Raw genomic sequence first — 26,509 nt, forward strand, 5'->3', positions numbered from 1 at the left:
GACTTCAGCGGGCAATGAAGGCAGCTGCTGGAGGCACAGAACTCTGGGCCGATTCCATTCTCACTCCTCGCCTCCCCTTCCTTACTCCCTGAACCCCAATTCCCTGAACCTACCAGGGGTGAGTGGACGAGGTCTTTGGTTATGCTGAGTCGATGATTTGGTGAGGAAAATTAAAGAATGAAGTGACTGAGGCCATGCGTTGATGCACCTCCACTGCTCAGCTGAGGGCTCTCTGATACCACCAGACGTTAGGCAGACAAGCCATGAATGGAGCTGAAGGTTTAAGAAGCACTTTTGGTTTCATTGACATGAAGGGAAAGCCTAATGAGTTGGGTTTTTGTTTTTCTATATTTATGGAGAAAAACAACATTTTACTCAGGTCTTTTGCACCACGTATGGTGCCCTCCACCCCTGGATGCTCAATGGATAATATTAATTTAAAAAACAAATGAACAAAAAAACCAAAACACCAAAACCAGGGTCTTATTGGAGCCTGGGCTGATCCGTGCAGGCCCCATCCCCAAGGAAGAAGAGGGAAACATCGGTCTCCTTTTGTGGAAAATTCCGGGGCACCTCATGTCTGGTTTCTCTGTTGTCATACTCCATTCTTACTTTCAAAGACAAAACACTTACCCATGTTTAGCCCCCGTTTTCTTATTATGGGAAGGAATATCATTTGCCAGGACATTCCCTGAGCAAGGGGGCTAATCAAAATCCGTAACTGAAGGCCACTACCTTCAGGGGGCTGGAAGGGAATCTATGACTTCTGGGCTGGCAAGCCCGCTGAGGAATGTGAAAGTTGTAAAAAATTTATTTTTTGAGATCTTGGGCCTGGGAGTGCCTGGGAACCAGAGGAACTATTTCTCTGGGAGCAAAAATGCAATATATATATATATTTTTAAACTTCAGTCTGCTTTTCAGTAATGTGGGGAGAACGAAATCTCCCAGGGCTGCTAAAGCACCGAAGACGTGGGCGAGAAGCCTTTGGGAACAAAGTTCCATTTCTAAAACTCAGAAGTCTCACAGAGGCAGTCTACTGTGAGCCCGGAGCCCCCTGCCTTCTGTCCTGCTGTCCACCTCGGCCGGCAGGACCAGGCCATCTCAGGTCCCCCATCCTGCAGTCAGCACACAGAGACACACAAAGGCATTTCCACTGCCGACCCATTCCCTAGGCAGCGGTTCTCAACCTGTGGGGCGCCACCCCTTTGGCGGTCGAACGACCCTTTCACAGGGGTCGCCTAAGACCGCCCTGCATATCAGATATTTACATTACGATTCATAACAGTAGCAACATGACAGTTATGAAGTAGCAACGAAAATAATTTTATGGTTGGGTCCCGACGTGAGGAACTGTATTTAAAGGGCCAGAAGGTTGAGGACCACTGCCCTAGGGGAATTTGGTTCAACTCTGAAAAATCCTGGGTTGGCTGCTTGAATCTTGGTTAATCAATTTTATAGACTCTTGTCTCCATGAACACACTCTTTTGTGATTTCTAAGGTGAATATTCCTATAGGATCAGCCTACCTGGAGAATGAGATACTGAGGATTACCTGACATAACCTACACATATCTGAACAGTAATATTTTCAGTCCAAGCAATGAAATGAACTCAGCTCAATGAGTTTCCGTCATGCGCTGTGTACTGGCTAAACTGCTGTGGAACAGACTTCACAGTGTTGATTAAATGTAACAAACTCCTCCCTCTCTCAGGAGCCTCACAGGGATCTGTTCTCCACTTCACCGAATATAATGAACTTGGATAAGGAGGAGAGGAGCGGGGGCGCTGGGTAATATTAAAATTTGACATTTGACATCAAGTCTGATCCCTCCCCTATTGGACCATTCGGACAGTTTTCTCTCACATTCAAGCTATCACGAAGCTCAAACCCCTGGGACTTTGTTTTCCACAATCTATGATGACAGAACTGGAGAAAACCACCCCAAAACTCTATGTACGGAGAACTGCTGACCTCCCTGAAGCTGCTGCACACCAGAGACGGAAGGAAGAGGCACCGGACCGAACCGGCAGTGGTTCAAAGCTAGGCTCCTCCCAGCTTCACTCCCCACGCCCCGTTCCTCGCCACCGCGCTCTCTCCTTTCACTGAGGGTCAGGGAAACGGTCAGACACGCAGAAATGCTCATTGGTCTTACATGGAGTTTTTTCCGAGCCCAATATCTGAGCCATTTCTGCAGGAGCTCCCATGAACTGCAGCTCCTTGTTCCCTGTTCTCCTCAATTACTGATTTTTATTCCTGGTCACAGCCTTTGGGATGTTTGGATTTTGCGCCCATTGCAAATGGCAGTTCCCCCTCCTCTCACCTCTGGTGGCTGGAGAGGAAACGAAGATTACCCGGAGGAGCAGTGGGGCTCCAGAGTCACCCAAACCCAGCTGGGCTTCCCCCACAATCACTCACAGCCTCCAAGACAGCCCGCCTGGCCCAGGAGAAGCAGGCCGCTGCCCCGCCAGCCAGGATCAGGGCCACTCTGGTGCCCACCTGCTCACCTGGCCCCTGTGGTGTCAGGAGCAGAAGCTTCTGATCGGAGAGAGCACGGCCATGAGGTATTTTTTTTCTCTTTGTCCTTTTAGACAACTTGGTTACTTCAAGCCTAAGTTACCGGGTCTCCAGGAGTAGCACAATTGTGTCCCTACCTCTCCCCTCCCGTCCCCTGCCCACCCTGGAACCCTCAAAGTTCCCCCTTGCTCACACCCCGCCGTGCACTGCTCCCCCGACCAGAGGCCGTCAGGCAGCTCTCACGTGGGCCCCAGGCCCTGATCAGGGTGGGCTGCTGCCATGCGGTCAGGCGTCTGTTCCTTTTGCTGTTTTGTTTTCAGCTAACACGAGAACAGAGAGAGAAGCCAGGATCAACTCACAAACAGATACAAAGCAAAGAGACAGAGAGACAGCGATTTAGAGGCCGGTCACCAGAAAGACGGCGTCGGGGTGGGCGGATGCCCCCGGGGACAAGGCCCCTACATGGATGGAACCAAGTGTCCAGTCACTCTCTCACGCTTGGGTAGAATGTTCAGTTGGGTGGCATTCACGCGGACACGGGCTGGCGGCGGCTCTCGGCTCAGTCCCAGCCATTGTCCTTGATCATGTGTGCCAGCTCAATGATGTATTTCCCTTCTTTATATTTCTGGCTGCTTTCAAAGGCATGCTCCTAGGAAACACAAGGAAGAGAAAAGATGCTCAGTGACCAAAGACAAGCAGGTGACGCTGGTGGCACGGGAGCAAAGGCGGGGCCCGTGGCAGGCACAGAAGCCTTTGCCCCGCTGTACCCAGCCTCACGGAGAGAACTCCCACCACTAAGCACAGTGTGTCCCTTTCAATGCATAAGCACACTGTGTCCCTTTCAATGCACTAGGGCACTGGGGCGACCCCAGGGCTTCCTCCACATTTACAACAGAATTGCCTTAGGATCTCTGCTCATTCAGGTCTTTGCCCAAATGTCACCATCTCAGTAGGCTCTTGCCAAATACACAGCGACTTAAGACCAGAGCTTCCACCGCAATCCCTCCCCGCAGCGCGTATCACTTTCCAACGTGCGCTGTAACCTGCGCGTGTATTTTGTGCGTTGTCTGTCTCCCACTACGACGATATCAACTTCATGGGAGGCAGACATTTCCTTTGTTCTGTTCACGGGCCTATCCCTAGCGCCAAGAAGACTGCTCGGCACATAATAGGCCTTCAATAAATAACTGCCGAATGAATGAATGCATTTCATTCATCTGTGTATACAAACGTGTATACCTTTTTGGGGACACCCTATATTTTGTCTTGGGGAACTTGGTGTCTGACGCTAACCAGAAATCTGCCCTATGGATGTGTCCATACAGTGTCTGTGTTATAATTTAAAACTAGACTTTGTTAGGCTTAGAGAAAAGACAGGGAGAGAAACAAAGTATGGTGAGGCCAAACAGGTCTTTTCATTTCTTACCTTGCTGTTTCTATGTCAGATGTGTTACATCTGTTTTCCTTCTCTGCCTTTCTCCAGAGACACGGGAGCTGCATGAGCCCACCCAGCTGCCAGGCCTCCGGGGGTGGGGTGGGGGTGGGGGTGCTCACTACAAAGTACAAAGTACCTGGCAGCTCCCCGCACTAACCTTGCAGCACTACGGACTTTCCAGCTTGTAGTAAGCCCCACACAGAGAGCAGTCCTTCACAGGAGTGAGGTCAGGGGGCTATTATTTGCAGGCATAGATACCTAAAACATCCTGGTGGATGAGCAGTCACTGGACGGCTAAGGTCAGTGCAGAGAAGCAGTGGACATCAGCTCTTCCTCCTGAGTCCCCATATTAGTAACTAAATCCTACTGACGAGAGGTTCTTCTGGCCTAGAGCTCAGGGCTCTGGGCTGCAGGAGGAGAGTTCAGCCTCCAGTCTTTGGTTCAGAGGACTCATTCCACAGAGTAGAGAGGGAGGGGCTCCAACAGAGAATGCACTAACACCACACACAAGAGCTGTGGACTCAGCAGTGATATTCCTGACACTTCATTATTCCCCATCTCTCTCTCTCTCTCTCTCTGTGTGTGTGTGTGTGTGTGTGTGTGTGTGTGTGTGTGTGAGAGAGAGAGAGAGAGAGAGAGAGAGAGAGAGGTGCGCATACAGCAGAGAATGTGGTTCAGGAATAAGACCTATTGTCCCATAGTAGTGTGTCCAGGGTGGGGAGAGGAAAAAACAAAACTAGGAAAGTGGGAGTGTATCCTTATTTAAAACACACACACACACACACACACACACACACACACACACAAACAAAATACAGAAAAAATCAACACTCCCCAAGCCACAGGGCATTTGCAAAATGTCACCACTGGGCTCCACTGGACGGAGCACCACATCTGGAGTCTGAACTCCACCCCAGCAGGAGAGCTCCACTCTGCTTCCCAGTGTCAGAAGCGCCACTGAACGGTTTGCAATGTACAAAATGATAACTTCCCATTTACAAAACTGGGACAATTAAAGCATTTCTCGGGATTACTGTGCGGGTCAGAAGCAATCATGGGGTGAAGGCTGGAGCACTGGCCCGGCACACGGAGGCGGTCAACAGGTATTTGGGGAGATGGATGCAGACATTCTACCTGCCCGCTATCTCCTCCGTTTACCTGTGGCTTTGCTCCCGGCCAGGACTGCCAACACCCAGAGGCAAGGACTACATCGCTTCCCTTTGTGTCCAGCAAACACAAAGGCTCTCAATAAAGCTGTCAAGCAGTGAGTCATTTGCCCTGAAGTAATTTAGGAGCAAAACCAACCAACTCAGACGTATCTTCTGTCTGTAACCCAGCACCGCCTGAAAGGAATCAGACAGCCAAGAGAAGGGGGAGAACATTACTGGATAACCAATCCAGAACCGTGGCCCCCAGATCACCCAGCAGGGCCAGTGGCCACACAGGGGGGTAGGATCGGGACGAATGGTCAAGACCAGTTTTTCCCCAGAAGAAACCACCAAGGGAACCATAGGGAGCTCCGGCCGAACCACCTGGGTGTCGTGAAACACAGTCTAGGCTTTTCCCTTTCTAATCCAAACCTTTCAAGGGAGATGCAAATGCTGCTCATTACAGACTCCACCTGCTGCCGGTTTCAAGATTTGCATATTTTTAAACTTTATTTAAATGCAAGCATACTTTTATGCCTGGCTTCCATTGTTCAACATCCTTTTTAAACAGAAGTCCTATTTTCAGAACAGTTTTAGACTCACAGCACAAAAGGAGCAGAAGGCACAGAGATTTCCCCTCTACTCTCCTGCTCCCACAGACACACAACCTCCCCCACCAGCAGACCCCGTAGAGTGGTACATGTGTTACAACAACAAACCCACATCCACACGTCATTATCCTTCTGCCAGCAGTTTGGACTCCTGCAGGCTCCTCCTACCTGACGCAGGTGACATGACCCTAGGCGACTGACAGGGCGGAATGTAAGGGATCTTACATGGGATAAACTGCCCTCCCAGAGACAGGAAGACTCATTTGTTCAATTCCGCCACAGTGACAGAAAGGGCAGAGAAAAGCAGTGTGAAAGATCACCCAGTAAAAACAACAACAATACAAGTATTTTCATAGAACACATATACCTCCTCCCACCCTGGCAAAGGACTGCTGACTTTCCTAGGTACCGAGAAGGTGTGGAAAATACTTGCTGAGTTAAGCAACGAAGGGATGAATGTCCAGTTGGCAAAGTCCAGCTGTGACTATGGCTGACAGTGGGCATGCACTACCAATGCTTGATGATGCAGAGCACAGGGCCCAGGACTAGAGATGCTCTGGGGGCATTTACTGGGGCATGAAAGCTGCAGTCAGACCGTGACCTGGACCCCTATCCTATTTAGCCATGTAATGGCTAGATAACATTGTACGTACTACTAACCTCCCTAAGCCTCAGTGTCCTCGTCCTTAATAGGGGTTAAGCCGGCTGGTGTGCCTCAGAGTTTGAGCATCAACCTGTGAATCAGGAGGTCAGAGACCAATTCCTGGTCAGGGCACATGAAGGGGTTGTGGGCTCGATCTCCAGTGGGGGGTCGTGCAGGAGGCAGCCGATCAATGATTCTCTCTCAACGATGTTTCTATCTCTCTCTTCCTCTCGGATCAATAAAAACTTATTTTTTAAAAATAGGGGTTAACATATGACCTATCCTCTAGGGCAGTGGTTCTCAACCTTCCTAATGCCACGACCCTTTAATACAGTTCCTCATGTTGTGGTGACCCCCAATTTCATTGTTACAAATTGAACATCATTAAAGCATAGTGATTAATCACAAAAGCAATATGTAATTATGTATGTGTTTTCCGGTGGTCTTAGGTGACCCCTGTGAAAGGGTCGTTCGACCTCCAAAGGGGTTTCGACCCACAGGTTGAGAACCGCCACTCTCAGGATACTGTGAAGAGCAAATAAAATAATGTCTGATAATCTTCCATCCACACACACACAAAATAAATAAAATAAAATAAAATAATGTATGCCTGGAACACAGTAAGCTGTCAGGAAATGCTCTGTCCCAGTGAAATTATTATTTATTTAAAGGCAAAGAAAGGGGGTGTGAGTATGTGTCTATCTGTCTCAGGGGTGGTGTGAGGGAATGAGTAGTAAAAAGGGAAGAATGCATGTGGCAAACAGGAGTGTGCCATGAGCTGCTCTTTGGGGTCCGGTTCCCGTCCTGGTCAAAGACAGTAGCCCCAGGCCACAGAAAGGTTACTTCTAGAGCGAGGCTCTCGGCTTCCCCTGCATGTCCCTCTCTCCACCAGACTTCTCAATACTTACATATTTCCAGCCCAGAGTGGTTTTGCAGTTTTCACAGTAAATGTCAGCGACTGCGTGCAGTCCTGTTAGCAACACTCGCTCCTCTGCAGGCCCGCAGCCCACATTAACTCTATGCCAAGGGACAGAAAGAGAGAACGGGTAGTCAGTCACCTATTCAGATCAGTTGCTCAAGCTGAGCTCCCAGCAAAAAATTCACTGAGCACAGAGGCGTGGGGGAAGCCCACACCAAAGAGGGTGCCCCCCATAACTGAAATCAATAACAACCCCCAAAGGACAGCCACGTGGAAAATCTCCACTGAAGTGAATTTTAGGCCTGCAAGTTCTGATTCAACAAGGTGACTAAAAATAGTCTCGGCGGTGGAGATTTTGCTTGGAATGTTCCTAGGAGGTGCTCTCAATCTTGTGATATAAAGGGACAAACTGACGGCCACGCTGTGAAGTCCACAGCCATGGGCACAGCTCCTCAGAGCTTCCTGGGGGCTGGCTGCAGCTGGAGATGTGAAACATGACAGCCCAATCTTGCCCTGAGCACAGGGTGAGCGAGCCCTGGGTATCAAATACACTCCGCTCCTCCACAGAGCACGCCCCACCTCAACTGTGCACGCAGGGCTTCCGCTGTCAGCTCCTCGGCTTGCATGCGCTTCACCTTCCTTTGCCGGGAAGAGGCCGGAAATGACGTGCCTAGTTAATGACCGAGGCCTGGGGCAGACTGTGCATCTGCCGGAGGACTGGAGGGCCTTCTCTAGCTGGGCCTTCCCCCCAGCCTTAGGTCCTCCAGCAGATGCTGGTGTCTTCTGTGCAATCTCTTCCTTTTCCCAACATGCCTCAGACCTGGTTAGAAGCCCTCATACAGAGGCTTTCTAAGAGGCACTTCAGCTTCTTCCCTTTGAGACCACAGCTCTCTGAGGTGCCTGGGGCTAGGGAATATATTGTTTGTAGCCAAAGATGCTGCCAAAAAATCCCCCAAAGATAACTGGGGACCACTTGTGGAGCGCAACATGCCATGGGTTTTTTATTGTGGCACAGAGGGCAGGGTCTACTGTTTAATTATCATCGAGTGCTGTGTTTTCCCCCCAACCCTCAAATTTGCACCAAACAATGGATGTACTGTTGAGAGACACTCACACGGAGTTAAAGAGGTATGCGCGTCCTTGACTTCCTTGGAACGACTGAAATGCAAGAACACAAATCGATGGTTAGACGTCTCTTTCACCCACCCATTCGGGAAAACCAGCCCAAATCACAGTGATCATGACCTTCCAGGACTGACAAAGAAAAAAGGGAGCAGTGAGCCAGTTAGCATTCCAGGAGAAGGCAGAACAGACAGAGCTAAGGAGCCTGGCCAGCCCACACCAGGACTGTCTCCTGTTCAGTAGCCCAGGTGAGAAGGTATTTAAAAACACAAATTCCCAATTCCCTCCTGACATCCTCTGATATAAGGATCCACCTGAGGTCACGGATCCACCTGAGGTCACTGATCCGCACTGGCCTTTCCTAGACCCACTTGATTTCAGCCCTGTGTGCTGGCCACGGCTTTCCTCGAGTAGTCTAGGGCATGGAAACCAGCACCGGTACTTTTGCTCACCCTCTTGGTCCAACTCTACAGAGACAGCGAAGAGTCCCTGAGGCAAGAAAAAACCATCAAACCCACCTACTTCTCATGTGTTGTGACTTCGTGTAGAGCAGCGGTTCTCAACCTGTGGGTTGCGACCCCTTTGGGAGTCGAACGACCCTTTCACAGGGGTCGCCTAAGACCATCGGAAAACACATATATAATTACATATTGTTTTTGTGATTAATCACTGTGCTTTAATGATGTTTAATTGGTAACAATGAAATTGGGGGTCACCACAACATGAGGAACTGTATTAAAGGGTCGCGGCATTAGGAAGGTTGAGAACCACTGGTGTAGAGTCTAACCTCCATGACAGTTACAACCCTCCTACATGGGACGTCTCCTTTTGAGGTGTGAGCAACTTGATCTCCAGGTCACAGGAGTGCTCGCTAAGCAGCACTCCCACTTAGACGTCTGGCTTAAATATGAGTTTTCTCCTCTTCCGGCTGGAGGGTGGCAGGCAACAGGAGAAACAGGAGCCAGGGCCTGCCATGCCATTTGGCGTCTACTCCCACTAACACCGGCCCTACCCATGTTTGCCTCCTCCGGTTACCCTGAAATGTCTGGCTGACATGAGCCAGCCGTGTTCTGCATTGCTGCCTGCATTTTTAATGGTCTGACGGTTGTACCCTGAATTAAATATCTCAGTCTGCTCTGAAATCCACTCTGAAAACCAACGCAAAAGGGGCTCTCCCATGACCTCTGTTACTCAGTGGCTGGAGAAACCTGGGGGTGACTGGTTAACCAGACCGGATGCAGATCGGTGCCCACGAGACAGTCGCTGTCAGAAGCGCAGGACTTCAGGGATCAGTGCCCCCAGCCAGAGAGAAAGGCAGAATGCTTGACTTGTGGGAAAGCTGCCTCTGGGGCAGCTGAACCGTTGGTTGCCTCTAACATACAAACACACCAGAAGCCTTTGCTCCCAGGTGTAGCTCCAGATGTTCCCCAGCTGCTGCTCAAACCTAAACCAACTCTCCTGGGTCTTGAAACATCCCTGAGGAACACAGGAGCTCTCAGGCTAGAATTGAGCATGAACGTGAGTGTCACAGCCTTGAAGCCTGGAAGTGTTTGGATGAGATAATGTCCCAAGGACACAGAGCACAGATTTGGCCAACCTATTGGCTCAGCCTTAGAGCAAGAAGACACCTGAGCCCAGCCAGGATAGCAAGGGCCTCAGGATCTGGACCCACCACCTCTGCAGCCTCTTCTCCTGCTCCTTTCCCATGGTAGCCTTTGCTCTAGTCGGGCCCAGCCTTATGAAGTTCCTGGAACTTGCACTTCACCAACTTTGCCCACAGTGTTGCCGCAGGGGCGGGGGGGGGGGGGGGGGGCGGGGGCGGGGGGAGGCTCTTCACCCACCAATGCTAAGTCTCTGCTCGGCTTCCTCTGACCGCCCCAGGAAGAGGTGTCCCACTGGCACCTGTGTTCTGGACGCCTCCTGTTCCCTGTCAATTTTTTTATTTGATTTTAAGAACGAATTTGGATTAGCTGACCTCCAAGTCGCCTGCCAGCTCCAAAATTATATTCACTTATAGTTCAATGACCATACATTATGAATAATCAGGAGTGTCATCCTCTAAAAAACATTTGTCAAGCCCTAGCTGGTTTGTCTCAGTGGATAGCGCATCGGCCTGCGGGCTGAAGGGTCCTGGGTTAGATTCCAGTCAAGGGCACATGCCTGGGTTGCGGGTTCGATTCCCAGTAGGGGGCGTGCAGGAGGCAGCCGATCAATGATTCTCATCATTGCCTCTCTCCCTCTGCCTTCCTCTCTGAAATCAATAAAAATATATTTTAAAAATTATAATACAAATAAAGTAAAAAAACATTCGTCAAGACCTTTAAGTTCAGAGCTTAGACGAAGGTGGTGATGGGAAAATAAATTCTAGAAGAAAGCAGGCAGGAAAACGGCACCACAGCTTTACCATTTATGACAGGAAAAGTCATCTGTTTCTCAAACACTCACAGGTCACCCACTATCTGTTCGGCACAAGTGGAAAGCAGGAAGCGAGGCAGCTTTCTAAGACTTTCCAGGGCAGCGGTATCCCCAGAAGGTACACAAGGCAACCCCCCAGAGTAGGACAAGAATACTGGAAATTTTATCTATTCTCTTTCATCTTTAAAGTTCTGCTAAACAGACATAAGACATGGATTGCCTCTGGGATCTTCCTGGGCTAGTATGTGTCATGTGTACAGGTATCTAACAGGAAGTAGGGGGCTCTCGCTGCGTGCATGTTGTTTTTTGAGGGGGATACTCTTCTGCCTTTGCTTTCAGCACATCGTGAATACCACTATTTCTGTGCTCTAGGATGTCAATAAGGAGACTGAGCTCATAAAAGCAGATCTTTAAACAGTAGGATCCTTGTAATTTTTTGTAATGAGATAAAGGACCGCAAAGAGGCTCATTTACATAAAAAATCTTTAAAATGTAAATATAAGTTATACATTTTTCTTTTGCAAAAAGACGAGCAATTCAAATTAGCTGCCTTTTGTGGTAAAAAGTAGGCTATTTTGCCAGATTTTCCAAAAAATAAACACACTAAATCTGTCCCTTCAAAGAAACTTTTGCTATGAAGAGGACTGGCTTTTGGCAGTATTTTCATTTTATGTGATCTTTGTAGTCTACAACAGAAATGCCTATGCACAAATTAATTTAAAATGGACAATATTTAGAAGAAAATGCAGGAGAAAATCTTTGTTACTTAATGTTAGAAAACATTTCTTAAGATACTTCAACAGGAACATAATTTTTAAAACCTGCCAAATTGAACTTTTTTAAAAATTTTAACGTTTGCTCTGAAAAAGATACTCGTAAGAGAATAAAAAAAATAAGACTGGGAGGAAATATCCGAAAATCACATATCTGACTACGGATACACATAGCAACATGGATGAACCTGAAGTGCACTGGGCTGAGGTGACCAGCGGTTGCCAAAGGCTATGGAACAGGGGAGAATTTGACCACAAAGGGCTGATGGGGTGGTGAGACTGTTCTGACTTGTGAGAATGGTTACAAGAGTATGTATTTGTCAACACTCACAGGACTATAATTTTACTGTGTATAGAATTAAAAATCATTTTTTAAAATCCAATTAGATAAATAAAAACTAAAAATCCAATAAAATTTTAAAGAATAGCCATCTCTAAAGTTTCCTGTACCTCTACACTGTACTCCTATAGTTGTATAATTTGGAATTGTAAACAATTTCCTTATCTATTTAAAAGAATTCCAAACAAAGAGCTTCGGAGGGGTTTGCAGCTTTGTTAAAAACCGCAAGAGCAACTGCAAAGTTCAGCAAAAGCCTTTGTGTAACTGGTGGATGGGCTGGAAAATGGGGTCGGGATTTGGTAAGCACGACGACGCTACACACGTTCCACGGAATCGCCCTTTCTTTGAAAGTCCATTTCCAGCGAAGGAAACTTACAATGAAGTACCGAAATGCACTCTGCTTGGGACGTACCTTGGAATCACGGAATCAGAGAGTGAGGAACAAGATTTAATTTTGCTTAAAGAGTATATTCAATGGCCTATACCTTCAATTAAACCAGATTAAAAGCAAATTGATAATTTTTTCCTTTTTCTTCCGTCCTTTAAAATTACATAAATTATTAAGATTTCCTTTGCCTATATGTTTCTAATGCACACATTACATAGCAGCACATGCATACCATTTGTAAGTATGCAAATTAGGAGTATATGCACGAACATTTTACTGCCAGGGGTGTGTGATTTTAAAAGTCTGGAGGCCACTGCTCTGGGGCTCTGGGGTAGGGCCCAAGAGGAATGTTCTCTGGCCTGACACAGATTAGAATTCCTAGAAAGTGGGGCTAGGGGAGGACACACACAGAAGAGAAACGCCAGCCAGCCAGCCCCAGCGGCACCTCGCAGGGCCACTATGGTTTGCGCAGGCTTGTTCCACGACAGCATGCTGGCAGGCGCCGGCGCTCTGCAAAAGGGTGCCGGACCCAAGCAGGGCTGTCATCCGGCAGCATCCACTCAGGTGGCCCCTGAGCGGCTGTCTGAGAACCTGCTTCCTCAGCCTGGCACTTGGGAGCAGCCGCGTTTCCTGGGGCAGAGCTCTCCCACCAGGCCTTTCACACGGGCCCCCTGCCAAGTCCACAGTTATGATGGGAAAAACAGCGACTGAGAACAACAGGCATCTTGCAACTAGACACAGACAAGAATAGCCCCGGCTGGGTCTCTGTATCCTGTGGGGCCTGGCCCAGCCTGGCGCAACCAGGCCCAGCCTGGCACTCCCCCGAGTGAGGGTGGCACCAAAAGTGGGGAGACTGAGAAGAGGTTCAGGAAGCAGTCAGGATGAAGCGACCAGAATCTCAGGCTAGGAGATCCCAAACAGACGGTCAGACACATTAGTTGGCTGTCAGCACTGCCAGGCAACAAGGCAGCTCTTTGCCATGTTGTGTGTCAACCACGGCTGGTATTTAGGGCTCTGGGAAAGTTTTTTGTTTTTTAAGTTACACAGAACTTTTCTTCTGTCCTTTATAGGAAAGTAATCATTTCAGGCCCAGCCCTTCCAGCTAGCTCAAAGGAACGGAAAGGGCTTTGAGTTTCCTGTTTAGTAGCCAAAACCACTGATTTCTGGCCCCTTTGAAAGTCTGGAAGACAGCAATGCCTTTGAAAAGGAGGAGGACCGTTGAAAAATGAATACTTCTATGGGGAGGTGGCAACAGAGTAAACATTTGGTTCCTTCCCCGTGGTGACAGGCCCAGGCCCTGGCCCTGGAGTCCTGGATACTTGGATAGACTCAGGTGTGAAGGCCTCCTGGCAGCAAGCAGAGCCTCTCGCACACAGGTCCCCTCCTCTCTTGGGAAGGCCAACCCTTTTCAACTGAGCACGTGCCTCAGGGGATGCGCAGAGGGATGGGGAAGCAGATGTCCACCGGGAGCTGGATGCATATCTGCACATGATAAGAGGACTGAGTCTTTTTTTTTTTTAATATATTTTATTGATTTTTTACAGAGAGGAAGGGAGAGAGATAGAGTTAAAAACATCAATGAGAGAGAAACATCGATCAGCTGCCCCCTGCACATCTCCTACTGGGGATGTGCCCACAACCAAGGTACATGCCCTTGACCGGAATCGAACCTTGGGACCTTTCAGTTCGCAGGCCGACGCTCTATCCACTGAGCCAAACCGGTTTCGGCGAGAGAACTGAGTCTTGGCACCAGAAATTCGGATCAAATTCTGGTTTTGCGCCCCAGCCGGTTTGGGTCATGGATAGAGCATCGGGCCTTTGAACCAAAGGGCTCGTGCAGGAGGCAACCAATCGATGTGTTTCTCTCACATCGATGTTTCTCTCTGTTGTTCCCTCTCTCAAAAAAAAAAAAAAAAAAAGTCAATGAAAAAATATCCTCAGGTGAGGATTAATAAAAATAAAACAAACAAACAAACAAACAAACAAAATTCTGGTTTTGCAACTTCAACTTACAAGCTACTTGATCTTGGGAGAATCATTTAGCCTCTCAGCTTCTACATCTTTCACATCTGTAGGTGAGACCATGTCTGTATTTCATAGGGCTGTTGAGAATGGTAAGTAAAACAGCGTGACTGACGTGCAGAGGGAAAAGATCAGCTCCCTGTCTCTCCCCCTGGGCCTTTCCAGGAGCCGGAGCGGCGCAATGAAAAGGCTGCCTCTCATCTACTTGGTCCGTAGACATCCTTTTCTTTGGTGACTTTGGTCTCCTCCTGTCTCTACTATTATGACAAAAGATAAATCTTTCACTCTTTGCAACTCAATGTCTCCACAAAAATCGAGGAGGTAGACTGACGCGCCCCATGGTTCTTTTCACTCATGATGCTCTGTGACTCTGTGAGGGGCAAAAATAGAATATTGGGGACTAGCTATGGTTATAGGAAATATTAATCATGCTCTGTTAACCATGATTGCCTTGTGCTGGTTAAAGAAAGGACACTCTGACCTGGCTGGGAGTTGTGTACCCCTGGGCCCAGGGAGTCAGCCTTGGATCTGGGAGTCAATTTTTGAATGCAGCCATTCTCATTCAAGAACTGCCTATTATCATGGACAGATTATGGAGTCCCACCCAGGCCTGCATAGTTTACTTCCCCATACCTGCAATCCCTACTTCCCCATGTAATCTTTGTCTTATCCTATATAAGCAGCTGGCTTATGGGGGGCTACAGAGCAGATTTTTGTGGATGACCTGCTGCTCTCCCATACTGCTGGCAGTAATGGAATAAACGCTGATATATACCACAGGCACAGTTTTAATTACATGGGCTTCAAAGAGGCAGACTGACAGAGTTTGAGCCCTGGCAAGCCAATTCACTTCCCCCAAACTCAATTTTCTAATCTATAAAATGGGCACAACAAAATAGTATTCACATTCACACCAGTTTTGTATAAAAAATAAGATAATGTGTATAAAAGAAAGAGCTTCCTAAACTTCAAGGAATTGTATAAATGTTGTTGTTGTTAGAATGTCTTCCTATCTATATATATAAAGTGGTAATATACAAATTAGCCGGGCATCACGACCGGCTCAGGAGGAGCTGCGCAGATGGGTGAGAGGGGACTGCGTGCCACCCCCAGCCCCAGCAGACACATGCCAGGGGTGGGAGCGTGCTCTGAGCGGCCAAGGCGCGGCTTGGAGCACGCCCCCAGTGTGTGACAGCGGTGGCTGGAGCGAAGCAGCCCAGATTCTGGCTGCGGGAGGGAAGCCGTTGATGGTAGCCAGGGGAAGGAAGGCCTATTCTTGCACACATCTTTGTGCATCGGGCCCCTAGGATAACTATAAAAGAACTTACTGGTGCCAACATAAAGCTGTTTTGTTTAGTTGAATGGTAATCCCCATTGCCATAAAGTCACCCCTTTAAAGTATGCAATTCAGTGGCGCTTAGTATATTCACAAGGTGGTGCAACCATCACCATCTAATTTGCACCCCCTAAAAGAAATCCCAGATCATTACTAGTCACCTTCCATTTTCCTTGCCCCTAACCCCAGGCAACCCCAAATCTACTTTCTGTCTCCATGGGTTTGCTCAAAGAACTATATACTATACTACATACCATCTCAGTGAAAAGGTGGCCTAAGTGTTAGGTAGAGATAGAGAATTGGGGTCAGCTAAACACCTCCACTTCAACAGAACTGGCATTAGGCTGGGGAGGACCAGGTCATTATTTTTCCTTTCTCGTTCTTTTCTCCATTCATAGTTAGACCTAGTGGAATTTCCTACTTAGGGTCAGTGTAAGTCACAGGCTCCATTCCAAAAACCTGAAACCCCTGAAACCCAAGCAAAATAAACTGGATCCTGTTTGGATTTCACCCCAAGGAAGCATATGGAGAAAGTGGAAAGGATGATAATAAAGAACAATGAAAATTATGAAATTTTCCAGAATTAGAACTCAAATGCAACTTAAAAAAAGAAACTGGGAACATTTAGCCCACAGGGAAAAGATTAAAGGGGATTTCTTCCATCTTCTCAGCAGTAAGAAGAGGAAATGGACTTAAATGGAAATAAGGGACCTGGGTTAATTATAAGGGAGAATTTCCCGACTCGATGACTTCCACAACTAGGACACAGGTCACCAGGAAAAACTAGGAAAGGACAAAGCCATTTGTACGTGTTTATGGTCTACAAAAGGCATTCACGTATCTGTCTAGAAACTTGGAATGGGGTAAAAGGCCACGTGTGTTGCCTAGGGGTAGAAGCATGGTCTCCTACAGCCCTCCTTCTTGGCTTTGAGCTTCGGTAGGTCTCAAGGCAACCTCACATTCCCAAAACAGATGGAGGGAGGGGCAGGGAAGGGACTGGCTGGAAAGGAGGAAATATCTGCGGTGCGGAGTCATAAAATTCCAAGGGCATGGGAGCATACCAGTTACAAGAAACAGCACCAAAAGCCAAAAAACAAAAGGTGGTGAGGTGTCACATTTTACTGGTGAAAGGGGGAAATTCTGGGATCTGCCCTCACTTAATCAGACCTTTCAAATCCACCTCCTGTTGACCCAGGTGAAACGCGTTGCTTTCAGGGAAGGACCTAGAACAAAGCCATGGACCAGAGAAGACCCTGCAAGCTCTGCTCCCCCATGTGTCACGCCTGCCTGATGTGCAGTGGAAAAGAGGCAGGCTTTGGATCTGGGGAGGCTTTGGATCCAGCCCTTCCTAGTTGTGTAACCTTGGGCAAGACACTTCCACTTCTGAGCCTCAAGGTCCCATCTACAAAAGGGAGAAGAGAATGCCTTTTCCAAAGGTATATTGTGAGTATAAAATGAATGCACAGTACCTGGCCCATAAAAAGTATTTGTAAATTCCATTTCCTTTCACACCACCACAGGCTTTGGGGATTTAAAATGGGAGCTGTAGAACTCCTCTGGAAGCACTGGGCTGTCTTCCCAGAGCCTCTCCAGCCACAGGCCTCCACAGCTCCTCTCCCACACCTCCCCAGCTGTCCTAAGGGCCTCAGCTGTGGCTTGGGGCCCGGTGGTTGTTCTCTGAAGAACCGACGTTCTCTGGTCTGTGGCAAACAGTTAGGACAGTAGATGCCAATGTAAACATACAGCCAGTGGGAAAACAGATGCTACCAGCTCTCGGTATCCTGCATTCCCTCCTTGCTTTCTAAAGAGAAGGTATGGAAAGCACGCTTTCTCCAGAAGGATCAAGAGCGGGGGAGTCCCATAGTCATGCAAGCACTGGCCTCTACAGAAAGCCTGACCTGTCACCCTCACGTGGTCAGTCCAGGGAGACTGATTTCTGAGTTACAGTAGCGATGGTGGAATCAGGATGTAATGGCAACAAGGCATTAATCACTGGGCCCTTTGCAGTTCAACTCAAATACAAAACTAAAGCTGAAACAGTGGTGCTCAAATTTCTCTCAAAACCACGAGGCCTTTGAAAACAATTCACTATTCATTTGTATACCTAGGAAGGACAAATACCAATTTCTTAGATTTATGGTTCAATTTACGCTTCTGTTTCCAAAGCCAACTGGGCACTGGGGAATGAAAGTTTCCTTGCACTACAAAGGCTGTCTGTGAAGTCAGTTGGCAAAACCGACAGACTCTCTAGGTAAGGCTTGCTCTGTAACCAATCTGGGCAAAAAAGGCCAGAAAAGCCTAATATCCAAGACTGAAGCTACGAAGGAAATTGCTTTTTTAATTTTTTCCTAACAAGCACATCCTGTAGTGATATTGGAGACAGTTTATAGACGAAACTGAGGTGGCTCGTTAAGTTGTGAAATAACAATAACGGCTCACATTTACACAGTGTTTATCATATGCCAGGCAGGATTCAAATAGTTTTACATAAGCAAAGTCATTTAATCCTCTCAACAATCTAATGAGGTAGGTACAATCATCGTCCCCATTTTACAGATGAGAAAAGTGAGGCAGAGAGAGAAGTTAAGACATGTGCCCAGGCCAATACATGATAGAGACCTAGGTGGTCTGGCTCCAAAGTCCAGGGGTGAGTGAAGATGGGATAACAAGGGTGTTGTCCAAGTGACTTCCTGAAAGAGGGGAGCCTAACAGAGTTCGACTAATATGACACATATATAAGATGTCAGAACATGCAAAGCACTTTCACATACATGAACGGAATCAACCTCCAAAACAACAGGAGGAAACTGAAGCCCAGGGCGGCTCAAGTGATTTACTCAGCTTTACAAAGCTTGGAAGTCAAGGTCAGAACTTAGATGATGGCTTCTGACTCCAAGCCTCAAATTTTTTCAAGAGCGTGTCCATTTGGAAAAGCCATCTCCTAGAAGAAGGGTGGATCAAGCTGTCAAAACTGATGAAAACCTCTTAGGCTATTCAGTTTCCTCTGCTCTGCTCTGATGCCATGTTTACTTAGCAGCTGACTAAATAGAATCCTCTTGCTCAAGTGGGTCTACCTTCCAGGAAGATAACACACATTTCAAGCGTTCAGGATGATCTGTTCTACTGTAAATTAAACTCACTCCACCAGAGCTTGGTCACCGCGAATGAATGGATACAATTAAATTTGTACACCTTCCATGCGTAAGACTCTGCATCCCAGCCTGAAAACAGCCTTCCCAGCTTATTACTGAATGAATGATTCAGATTTTACAACCCATGAAAAAAAATAATTGAAAACCAAGAAGCCCCTTAAAATTCCTGAACTTCATGGCCAAGACTGAGCAGAGAACCCAGAAGAATGCTTGGAGAAATGGTATAAGAGAAATACTTAACTAACTGCAGTCTGTAGGAATCTCATGTAGCGGAGGATCTCAAAACCAAACCAAATATGCATATGACTTAACCTAATTTTAATGTCATAGTCTATTGAGATTTGAAGAAGTTGCAAAGGCCAGCCACTCACCTGATACACCTTGTCCACACTGCTACCCAACCTCTGCTTAAATACTTCCAGGGACCGGAAACCCGCTACCAGTTGCTCTGACAGTGCCAAAAGTACTTACATGAGCTGGATGAACTCTGTCTCCTGAGAGCCCCCCAAATCCTCCATCTTTATATCCTTTGGTACCAAATAGCACTTCAAGTTACAGCTTTAATGCTGTTCTCTTGCCCACATCAAGGTTTCCTTCTATGGGCTAAACCTGTCCCAGTTTAGTGCTTTGGTATAATGAAAGAATTAAGCAGTTGGATGAACTAGTTAAATTCCCAGTTCTGGAACTCTCTGTAGGGTATATTATTGGATATGGTGACCTCCATGGTCTCAAGTTCCTCATCTGCCAAATGGTGTAACACCTCGAAGAAAGTAAAATGCCTGGCATCTACCAGGCCCTCAATAAATGGTAGCACACTTCTTCTACTGCTGAGGTCCAACCCCAGCAGGTCCAGGGGTCCCCAAAGGTGTGGACGGAGTCGGCGAAGAAGGAATGACATGGAGACAGCGTTCAGTTGATCAGCAGCCTAGCCAGGATCTCCAGTCAAATTCTGGTTTGGATCTCCAGCCAAGTTCTGTAGCCATGTTCTCTCGCTAGGTTCTCCAGCCAGGTCATTTCCTTCAGATTTCCTCACCAAGTTTACCACTTGCTTCTGAACCTGATGTTTCATTTCCTACTAGGTGTTCTCTAAATACTTTCAACACTTCCCTCTCCTGGAAATGCTAACCAAAGCGCAAGGCCTTATTTAATGAAACAACTGGACTTGAGGCTGCATACAAACTGAAGTAGGTTCATCAGTGTGTTCGCACGTTAGCAGTGGTCCTGCAGTAGGTTTCCTCCGGTGAGCATATTAGCAAAGACCTACATTTAACCTCTGTACTCTTATACCCTAAGGGACTGAGTTTAGGAGTAAAGTTATGAAGGAAGAGCCAATGTTACTTAAAAGGGTCACAGTGGTGAGGATCATTGTACGACTTGAAGAAATCACAGCCAAAGAGCTCTTAAGAAAGAAACGGGAACAAATAAATATTAGAAATATTTTTGCCAAAGTGCAAAAGCTGTGCACTGGTGATTACTGGTATTCCCTCTAGAAGCATAATGTGACTGGGTAGGATTAACCGGCCACCCACTCCCAGCCCTGCCAGGGTCATCTGCCTCCAACTACCATGTCCTTGGACAGATCCCTGTTCCTCTGAGCTGGGAGTTGTGTCATCTGTGAAATGAGGGGGTTGAGTAAGGTCTCTTAGAAGGGTGAACATTTTGTGAGTCCATATTCTCTAGAGAGAATACGCCTCACACATTAAACAAACATTTCTGACTCAGAGTTAGACCTCTTCCCTGGTGTTTTAAAACTTCCTGTTTATCTGCATAAAACATCAGCTGGTCTATTTTATCTGATTTCACCCTGCAACTCTCATCCTCAAGACAGGCACTAAAATCCCCTTCACATCTTCTGGCGCTCAACCTTCTCCCCGGCCAACATGAAAGTCTCAGGTCCATTGTAAAATATCAGGCCCTGGAAAATCCTCTCCCAGGCCAAAAAGTTTTGTGTCACATTAAAGTAGTCAGTTGGGGAGGGGGAACCTGATTTCCGATGAGAAGGGTATGGCTCAGAATCTTGTGATGCAGTCGTCCGAAGGAATATGGAGCCTCTGTAATTATATGTCAGCAAACATGTAACGAGCAGCTGTGTCAGATGTTGCTGGGCACCATGAGAATACAGCCAGTCAGCTCTGCCCTGAAGGTGCTTACAATCTAGCCAATGGGACTACAACCTATTAAATATGTACAAAACCACCTAGAGGTCCCTATAATACATTATGGATGTTAAAAGGATTCTGAGAACACGGATGGGACTGGAAGGGATGAGAGCACTCTAGGTGCGCAAGGACTGTCCTTGGAAAGGAAGTAGGTAGAAGAAACCCTTGAGGACTCAGGGCAGTCTGTGTATATCCTCTTCTCTTTCCGTGGGGAGGAGAATAACTCAATGAAAAGCCAGCGAGGGTCCCTAGATGTTTGCTACATATAATAATAAAAACAACACATGCCTTGTATCTTCCATAGTTTGATACTGTGCTTTATAAGTGAGGATGGAGCCACCCCTAGAAGCCAAACCTCCAGAAGCCCCTCTTTCGGACACCTACTCTGTTCTGAAGTGAGAGTGAGCATTGTCTATTGTGCACAGGTCTAAACACTGGGTGCTCTTAGCACTCCCCCATCCACTAATCGTTCCTTATGGACGGGGGCAGAGAGGGGGTGGGATCCTCCACAGCCCTGGACAGCAAATTTGAAAGCAGAACTTGTTCATTTTCAAACAAGGACCAGCCAGTTGGAACTCGGAGTGGGTGTTTCCATGCAAATTCCAGCACTTTCAAGTTGCTCCATGAAGTGAGCCCAGCCAGGATGGCAAGTGTGGTTTGTGTGTGTGGTGTGTGTTTTTTTTTGCAGCCAGATCTTTGATTAGGTCTAGAGAGGGACTCAATTAGCATCATGGAAACAGAGCAGATTTCAGAAGGGAAAGGTCAGCTGCAAGCCCCAGTGTTTGCTATCAGCCATCTGCCAAGCAGGAAGTGCTACTCAGATCTATTTTTAATCATCTTCCCTAGGCGAGGGCTCCTGGGAGAGCGCAGAGGCCAGCCTTATTCCAAGGCAAACATTTAATTGCTACCTTTCTATACACGTTTTAAATAGTCTCTGGACATTCTGGATATCATTTTCGATATATTCTGGGCACCAACCTACACACAGAGGCCCAATTCTTGGGTTCTGTTACCTAGGCACTGCCCACAAGGTTATCTTTGGAGGCCATGGTTGGGGACCTCTTCTTGGGGAAATGAGCTGAGCCTGTTTGGAATACCAACGAACTCCACGTAATCATCCCTATCACCAGGTTCCAGGCATTCGCTTTGGTTGCGAGTAGCAAGAGAGGAGCAGAGGTGGAAGGTTAAGTCCAGGATACAGGTTCACTCCCCAGAGCAGTAAGACCAATGGACCTAACTGTGCAAACTTCCTGGTCACTCCCGTTTTTATTTTAACCGCTTATATCACTTCAGAAAGGTACATTAGAACCACTTCATCCAGCAGCAAATTTGTTACTGAAGATATGGATTGACTAAATGAGAAAGGGTTCGCCTCTACCTGCAGGGGCCCAGCTTGTGCTGTGGCTGGTCCATCCAGGTGCAAGAACATTCTGTCCACTGGCTCCTTCTCGCTCCAGACGCCCAGCAGCACTCGTGTCTCAGTCTACCCAGCCCAAGGAATGAGCCATCTCCGTGAGGTCTGGACTGGGAGTCTGGCAGATTATGCAGAAACAGAGCCTGGCTCCGGAGCCCCTGCGTTCTCCCAGCCCACACACAAAACAGAGTTTCCTTGTCTCTTGACACTTAACAAACTTTCGGCCTCCAATTCCCACCCTAAGGTAAAGCCCAAGCATATGTGCCATTGTGTCTTGGCCAAGTCAAGTCCCAGCTGCCAATGAGGGCCTGGGGCCAGGCCGCTGGCCGCCACCCCATCACACACAACACTGGGGGCTGGAGGACAACAAAGGGGTGGGCTCCGGTTTTCCCCACCTCTGCACCCTCCCTCTTCCCTCTTCTTAGGAGCTTATCTGTCAGTGAGCAGCCGATGGGAAAGCTAAGCTGAAAGGGCACCTTGGCTGTGGGATCTTTGCCTGAGGATGTGAAATAAGAGACTGGGTATTTGGAGCAACTTAACACCGGCAGGAGCCCAGCCAGAGAGCCAGGGAGGAAGGGACTGAATAGGCAGACATGCTTTATGGGAGAGATAACCCCACCCCCGGGAGGGGGGATCTGGAATCTCTCCCCTCTGTGCATGGAACTCTGCTCTACTGAGCTGGGCACACGTGTCCCTGAAGGAAAAAAAAAAAAAAAAAAAAGGCCACTGCACCGGGTCACTCCCCCTGACCCAGTTGGACCACAAATTAGGGCTCTGAGCCCTGCTGACTCTTGAGTTCCTCTTCTTTCTGGTTTCAGGAGTAAAGGGAGTCGATCAGTAAATAGCTTAAGAAAGAGTAACTCTTCTGCCCCTGTTGAGGGTCTCCTTCCACCCCTTTCCGGGGGCCATGGGTCCGTGGGTCAGAAACCCTATTTACAGAAACATACACACGCAGAGGAAATCTGGGGCTCCATGTTTGGTTCTAGAAACAGGGAGTTACCTAGAGATTTCAGAGCCAGGTAGACAACCTGGGAAAGACCAGGAGAGGGGGTTGAGCTGGTCTCCTCTGCTAATCCAGAGCAAAAAAATAAACCGCACGCTGGAGTACTTTCAGGGGCATGGACGGGGGTCCTGCCTAAATTCCAATTCTGGTTCTACCATTTCCTAGCTGAGTGCCGTTGGTCAACTCAATTTGTCTAAGCTTTACTTTCGTTGCCTGAACATGAGAACAATAGTAGCACACCTCTCTCTGGATTGGAATTAAGACAGAAGATGTGAGTCCCATCAAAAGTCCCCAGTACAGTGCCTGGCACTTAGTACACTCTCAGTAAAATGATGACTATTGTCTTCATTATTAGACGAATGCTTCCAAAGAGCTGTTTCTTTTTTCAGACAAATGTTAGCCAAAACCGCCCTTTGGGCCTTCACGCAGTGGAATGGGGACGGTAGGTAGCGGGTGGTAGGGGCAGCATGGGTAGCTATTTCCCAAGTATTGAGAACTTTTGTCCCAGAGCTGTGGCTCCCAATATTAGTACTAGTTGCATCAGAATCTCAGGGGGAGAGGGGAGACTCCCTCCTAGGGCTGGGATTAGGGGGAGGCCAGCCAGAAAGCTAGAACACAACATTTAAGGAGGTCCTCACTCTGAAGTGCCGCCTCTGCACTTGTACAAACCCTACGAATACATGCCTCCTTAAATGTTGTGTCCTAGATGACTTGGGTGTTGCCCTAGTCACATTCAGACCTACACCATAGGGATCTCTGCAGGTGGGACCTGTAGATCAGCCTTTTCATCCCAGGCTACCCTGATGTGCTGTCAGATTTGGCAATCGCTGCCCAGGAACCCCCATTTTCTAATGGCCTAAATTATGCTCAGGCAGGCCCTAAAATACATGAAGACTGCAGAAGCCACTTAGCGCCCCCCCCCACCCTTTGCCCTATCCTGAGCCTCAAAGCTACACCAAATGCCATCTGAATGATGCAACTCAGCTCTCCCTTTAAAGTAGCAGGAAAGCACATAAGTGTGGCGTTGCAATTGCCAGCCTACGACGACTCAGTGAGCCTCAAGAAGCCACCAGGGTCACATAAGAGGGAGTACATGGCCCAGCAAACCAGGGAACTTTGAAAGTCCCTCTTCTCAGAGCTCAGGGTGCTTGGTGTTGGCCAATGATTTATCCGGTGGCTGTTTAGCTAAAGGCACTACCAGCAAGGGACTGAGCCTGGTTATTAATTACAGCCACTGGTTTAATTATCATGCTTATTAACTTTATACACTACCAACATTTCTATTCACCTGAAGCTTGCGACTACAGGGTTTATGGAAACTGGAGAGACGTTGAGTCCAACCTGAATCAGATGCTAGGACTCCCTTGCTTAAAACCTTCCAGTGGCTCCCACAGCACACAGGACTAAGTCTAACCTCCTTCGCGGGGAGCCTGGGCCCCATGACCCACCCCTGCTGACCTCCTGATTCCCCCTCACATGCCTCCTCCATCTCTCACCTGTGATTCCCTAGGCTCGATCGCCTCTAGAATGTTTCTCTGACTCTATTCGGGATGGACTCCCCTTTTTTGTTCACTAAGTAAACACTCATCCTGCTCTTTGTCCCCCCGGAATCCTGAACCATCACCTACCCAAACCCTGTGTTTCACTGCATCTTATTTCTCTTCCCTGATAAACCATAAGCTCCTTAAAGCAAGAATTTTGTTGCATCCATTTCAGTATCCCCAGTGCCTCGCACAGTACTCAGTATCTGCTGACTGGGCAGAGAGGTTAAAGTGACTTACCAATGCCACAACGAATAGTTAGTGGCAGAGCCAGACTGAGAGTAGAGGCGGCGTGACCCTTCATTCAGGGCTTTTAAAATGATGCTACTGACTCCCCATCAGCAGCGCCCCTCACTGTTTTCCCATTGGAGTGTTGAGATTGTATGAAACTATGTGCGCTGTCTGGCTGGGTCACCTGGTAACCTTTGGTGGGAACCTGGGCGCGCGACGTGGCCGAGGCTGAAGTTTGGCCTGTGAAGTGGAATTGTCTGTGCAGTTAAACTGACACCGGAGTGTCAATCAACCCTGTCAACAAGCAGTGCTTTAGCTCCTACACCAGTGATGGCGAACCTTCTGAGCTCGGCGTGTCGGCATTTTGAAAAACCCTAACTTAACTCCGGTGCCGTGTCACATATAGAAATTTTTTGATATTTGCAACCATAGTAAAACAAAGATTTATACTTTTGATATTTATTTTATATATTTAAATGCCATTTAACAAAGAAAAATCAACCAAAAAAATGAGTTCGCGTGTCACCTCTGACACGCGTGTCATAGGTTCGCCATCACTGTCCTACGCTATCCACACCAAAGGCAGTCACCTGCTGGTTTGGAATTCCTCCTGAAATCACATGAACCCAATTCTCCAACACGCATTTCGACCATCTGTTAGAGCAGGCAGCAAGGAAGACATGAGCTGGGTAAGGCAGTTAGGGCCTGGAGGCGATACCTGTGAGCTGTGACAAACCTAAGTTAGGTAATAAAGGCAACAGACCCCTATGTGAAGAGAGAAGACTTAGAGCCCCTCCAGGGAGTGGTGTAACCAGTGGCATAACACCTGGGTGAAGGAGCCTTACAACTTGGAGCTATATTTTTACTTGTGAGAAATAATGGAGGGGGAGACTTAATTGGGGACACTCCAGCCAGGGGTATAAACTCCCCAAACCCCCAACTGCGTGGGGGGCCCTTGGTTCGGTTTTGGCTGGCTGAGTTGCCCGCTCCGACTATATCTGAGCGTATTCCTTTTCTGCAGGTAAATTCTCACTTGTTCGTGCTGCTATTTGTACTCTCCTATCTGAATTCATTCCTACAGGAAAACAAAAACTGAGGACACAGAGTGACTGTCTCTGGCCGGAGGCCACCCTGACCACATATCTAGCCTAGGAGTCAGCAAACAATACACAAGGGCCAACTTGGGTCTCTCACCTGTTTTGCAAATAAAGTTTTGCTGGAATGTAGCCACACTCCTTCGTTGATGCATTCTATGGGTGCAGAATTGAGTGGCTGAGAACATATGGCCAGCAAAGCCTGAAATGTCTACTATCTGGCCTGCACAGAAAAGTTCTGCCCACCCC

General features: G+C 47.8%; 1 protein-coding gene across 3 annotated transcripts in view; it reads right to left on the reverse strand.

Moving 5' to 3' along the window:
• Positions 1-895: 895 nt before the first annotated feature.
• Positions 896-26,509, reverse strand: part of YPEL2 (yippee like 2) — an 85,332-nt gene continuing 59,718 nt past the window's right edge. For 2 of the 3 annotated variants that reach the window (XM_059669820.1, XM_059669819.1), the window contains exons 3-5: positions 8,385-8,428; positions 7,260-7,368; positions 896-3,163 (exon numbers count right to left, since the gene is read on the reverse strand). In XM_059669820.1, the coding sequence (XP_059525803.1) occupies positions 3,074-3,163; positions 7,260-7,368; positions 8,385-8,428 (243 nt within the window). In that variant the 3' untranslated portion in view covers positions 896-3,073. The remainder of the gene's footprint in view (positions 3,164-7,259; positions 7,369-8,384; positions 8,429-26,509) is intronic. The other variant, XR_009449216.1, reaches the window with a different exon arrangement.

Source organism: Myotis daubentonii, chromosome 16 (genome assembly GCF_963259705.1).
Source record: "Myotis daubentonii chromosome 16, mMyoDau2.1, whole genome shotgun sequence".
NCBI classification, from domain to species: Eukaryota; Metazoa; Chordata; class Mammalia; order Chiroptera; family Vespertilionidae; genus Myotis; species Myotis daubentonii.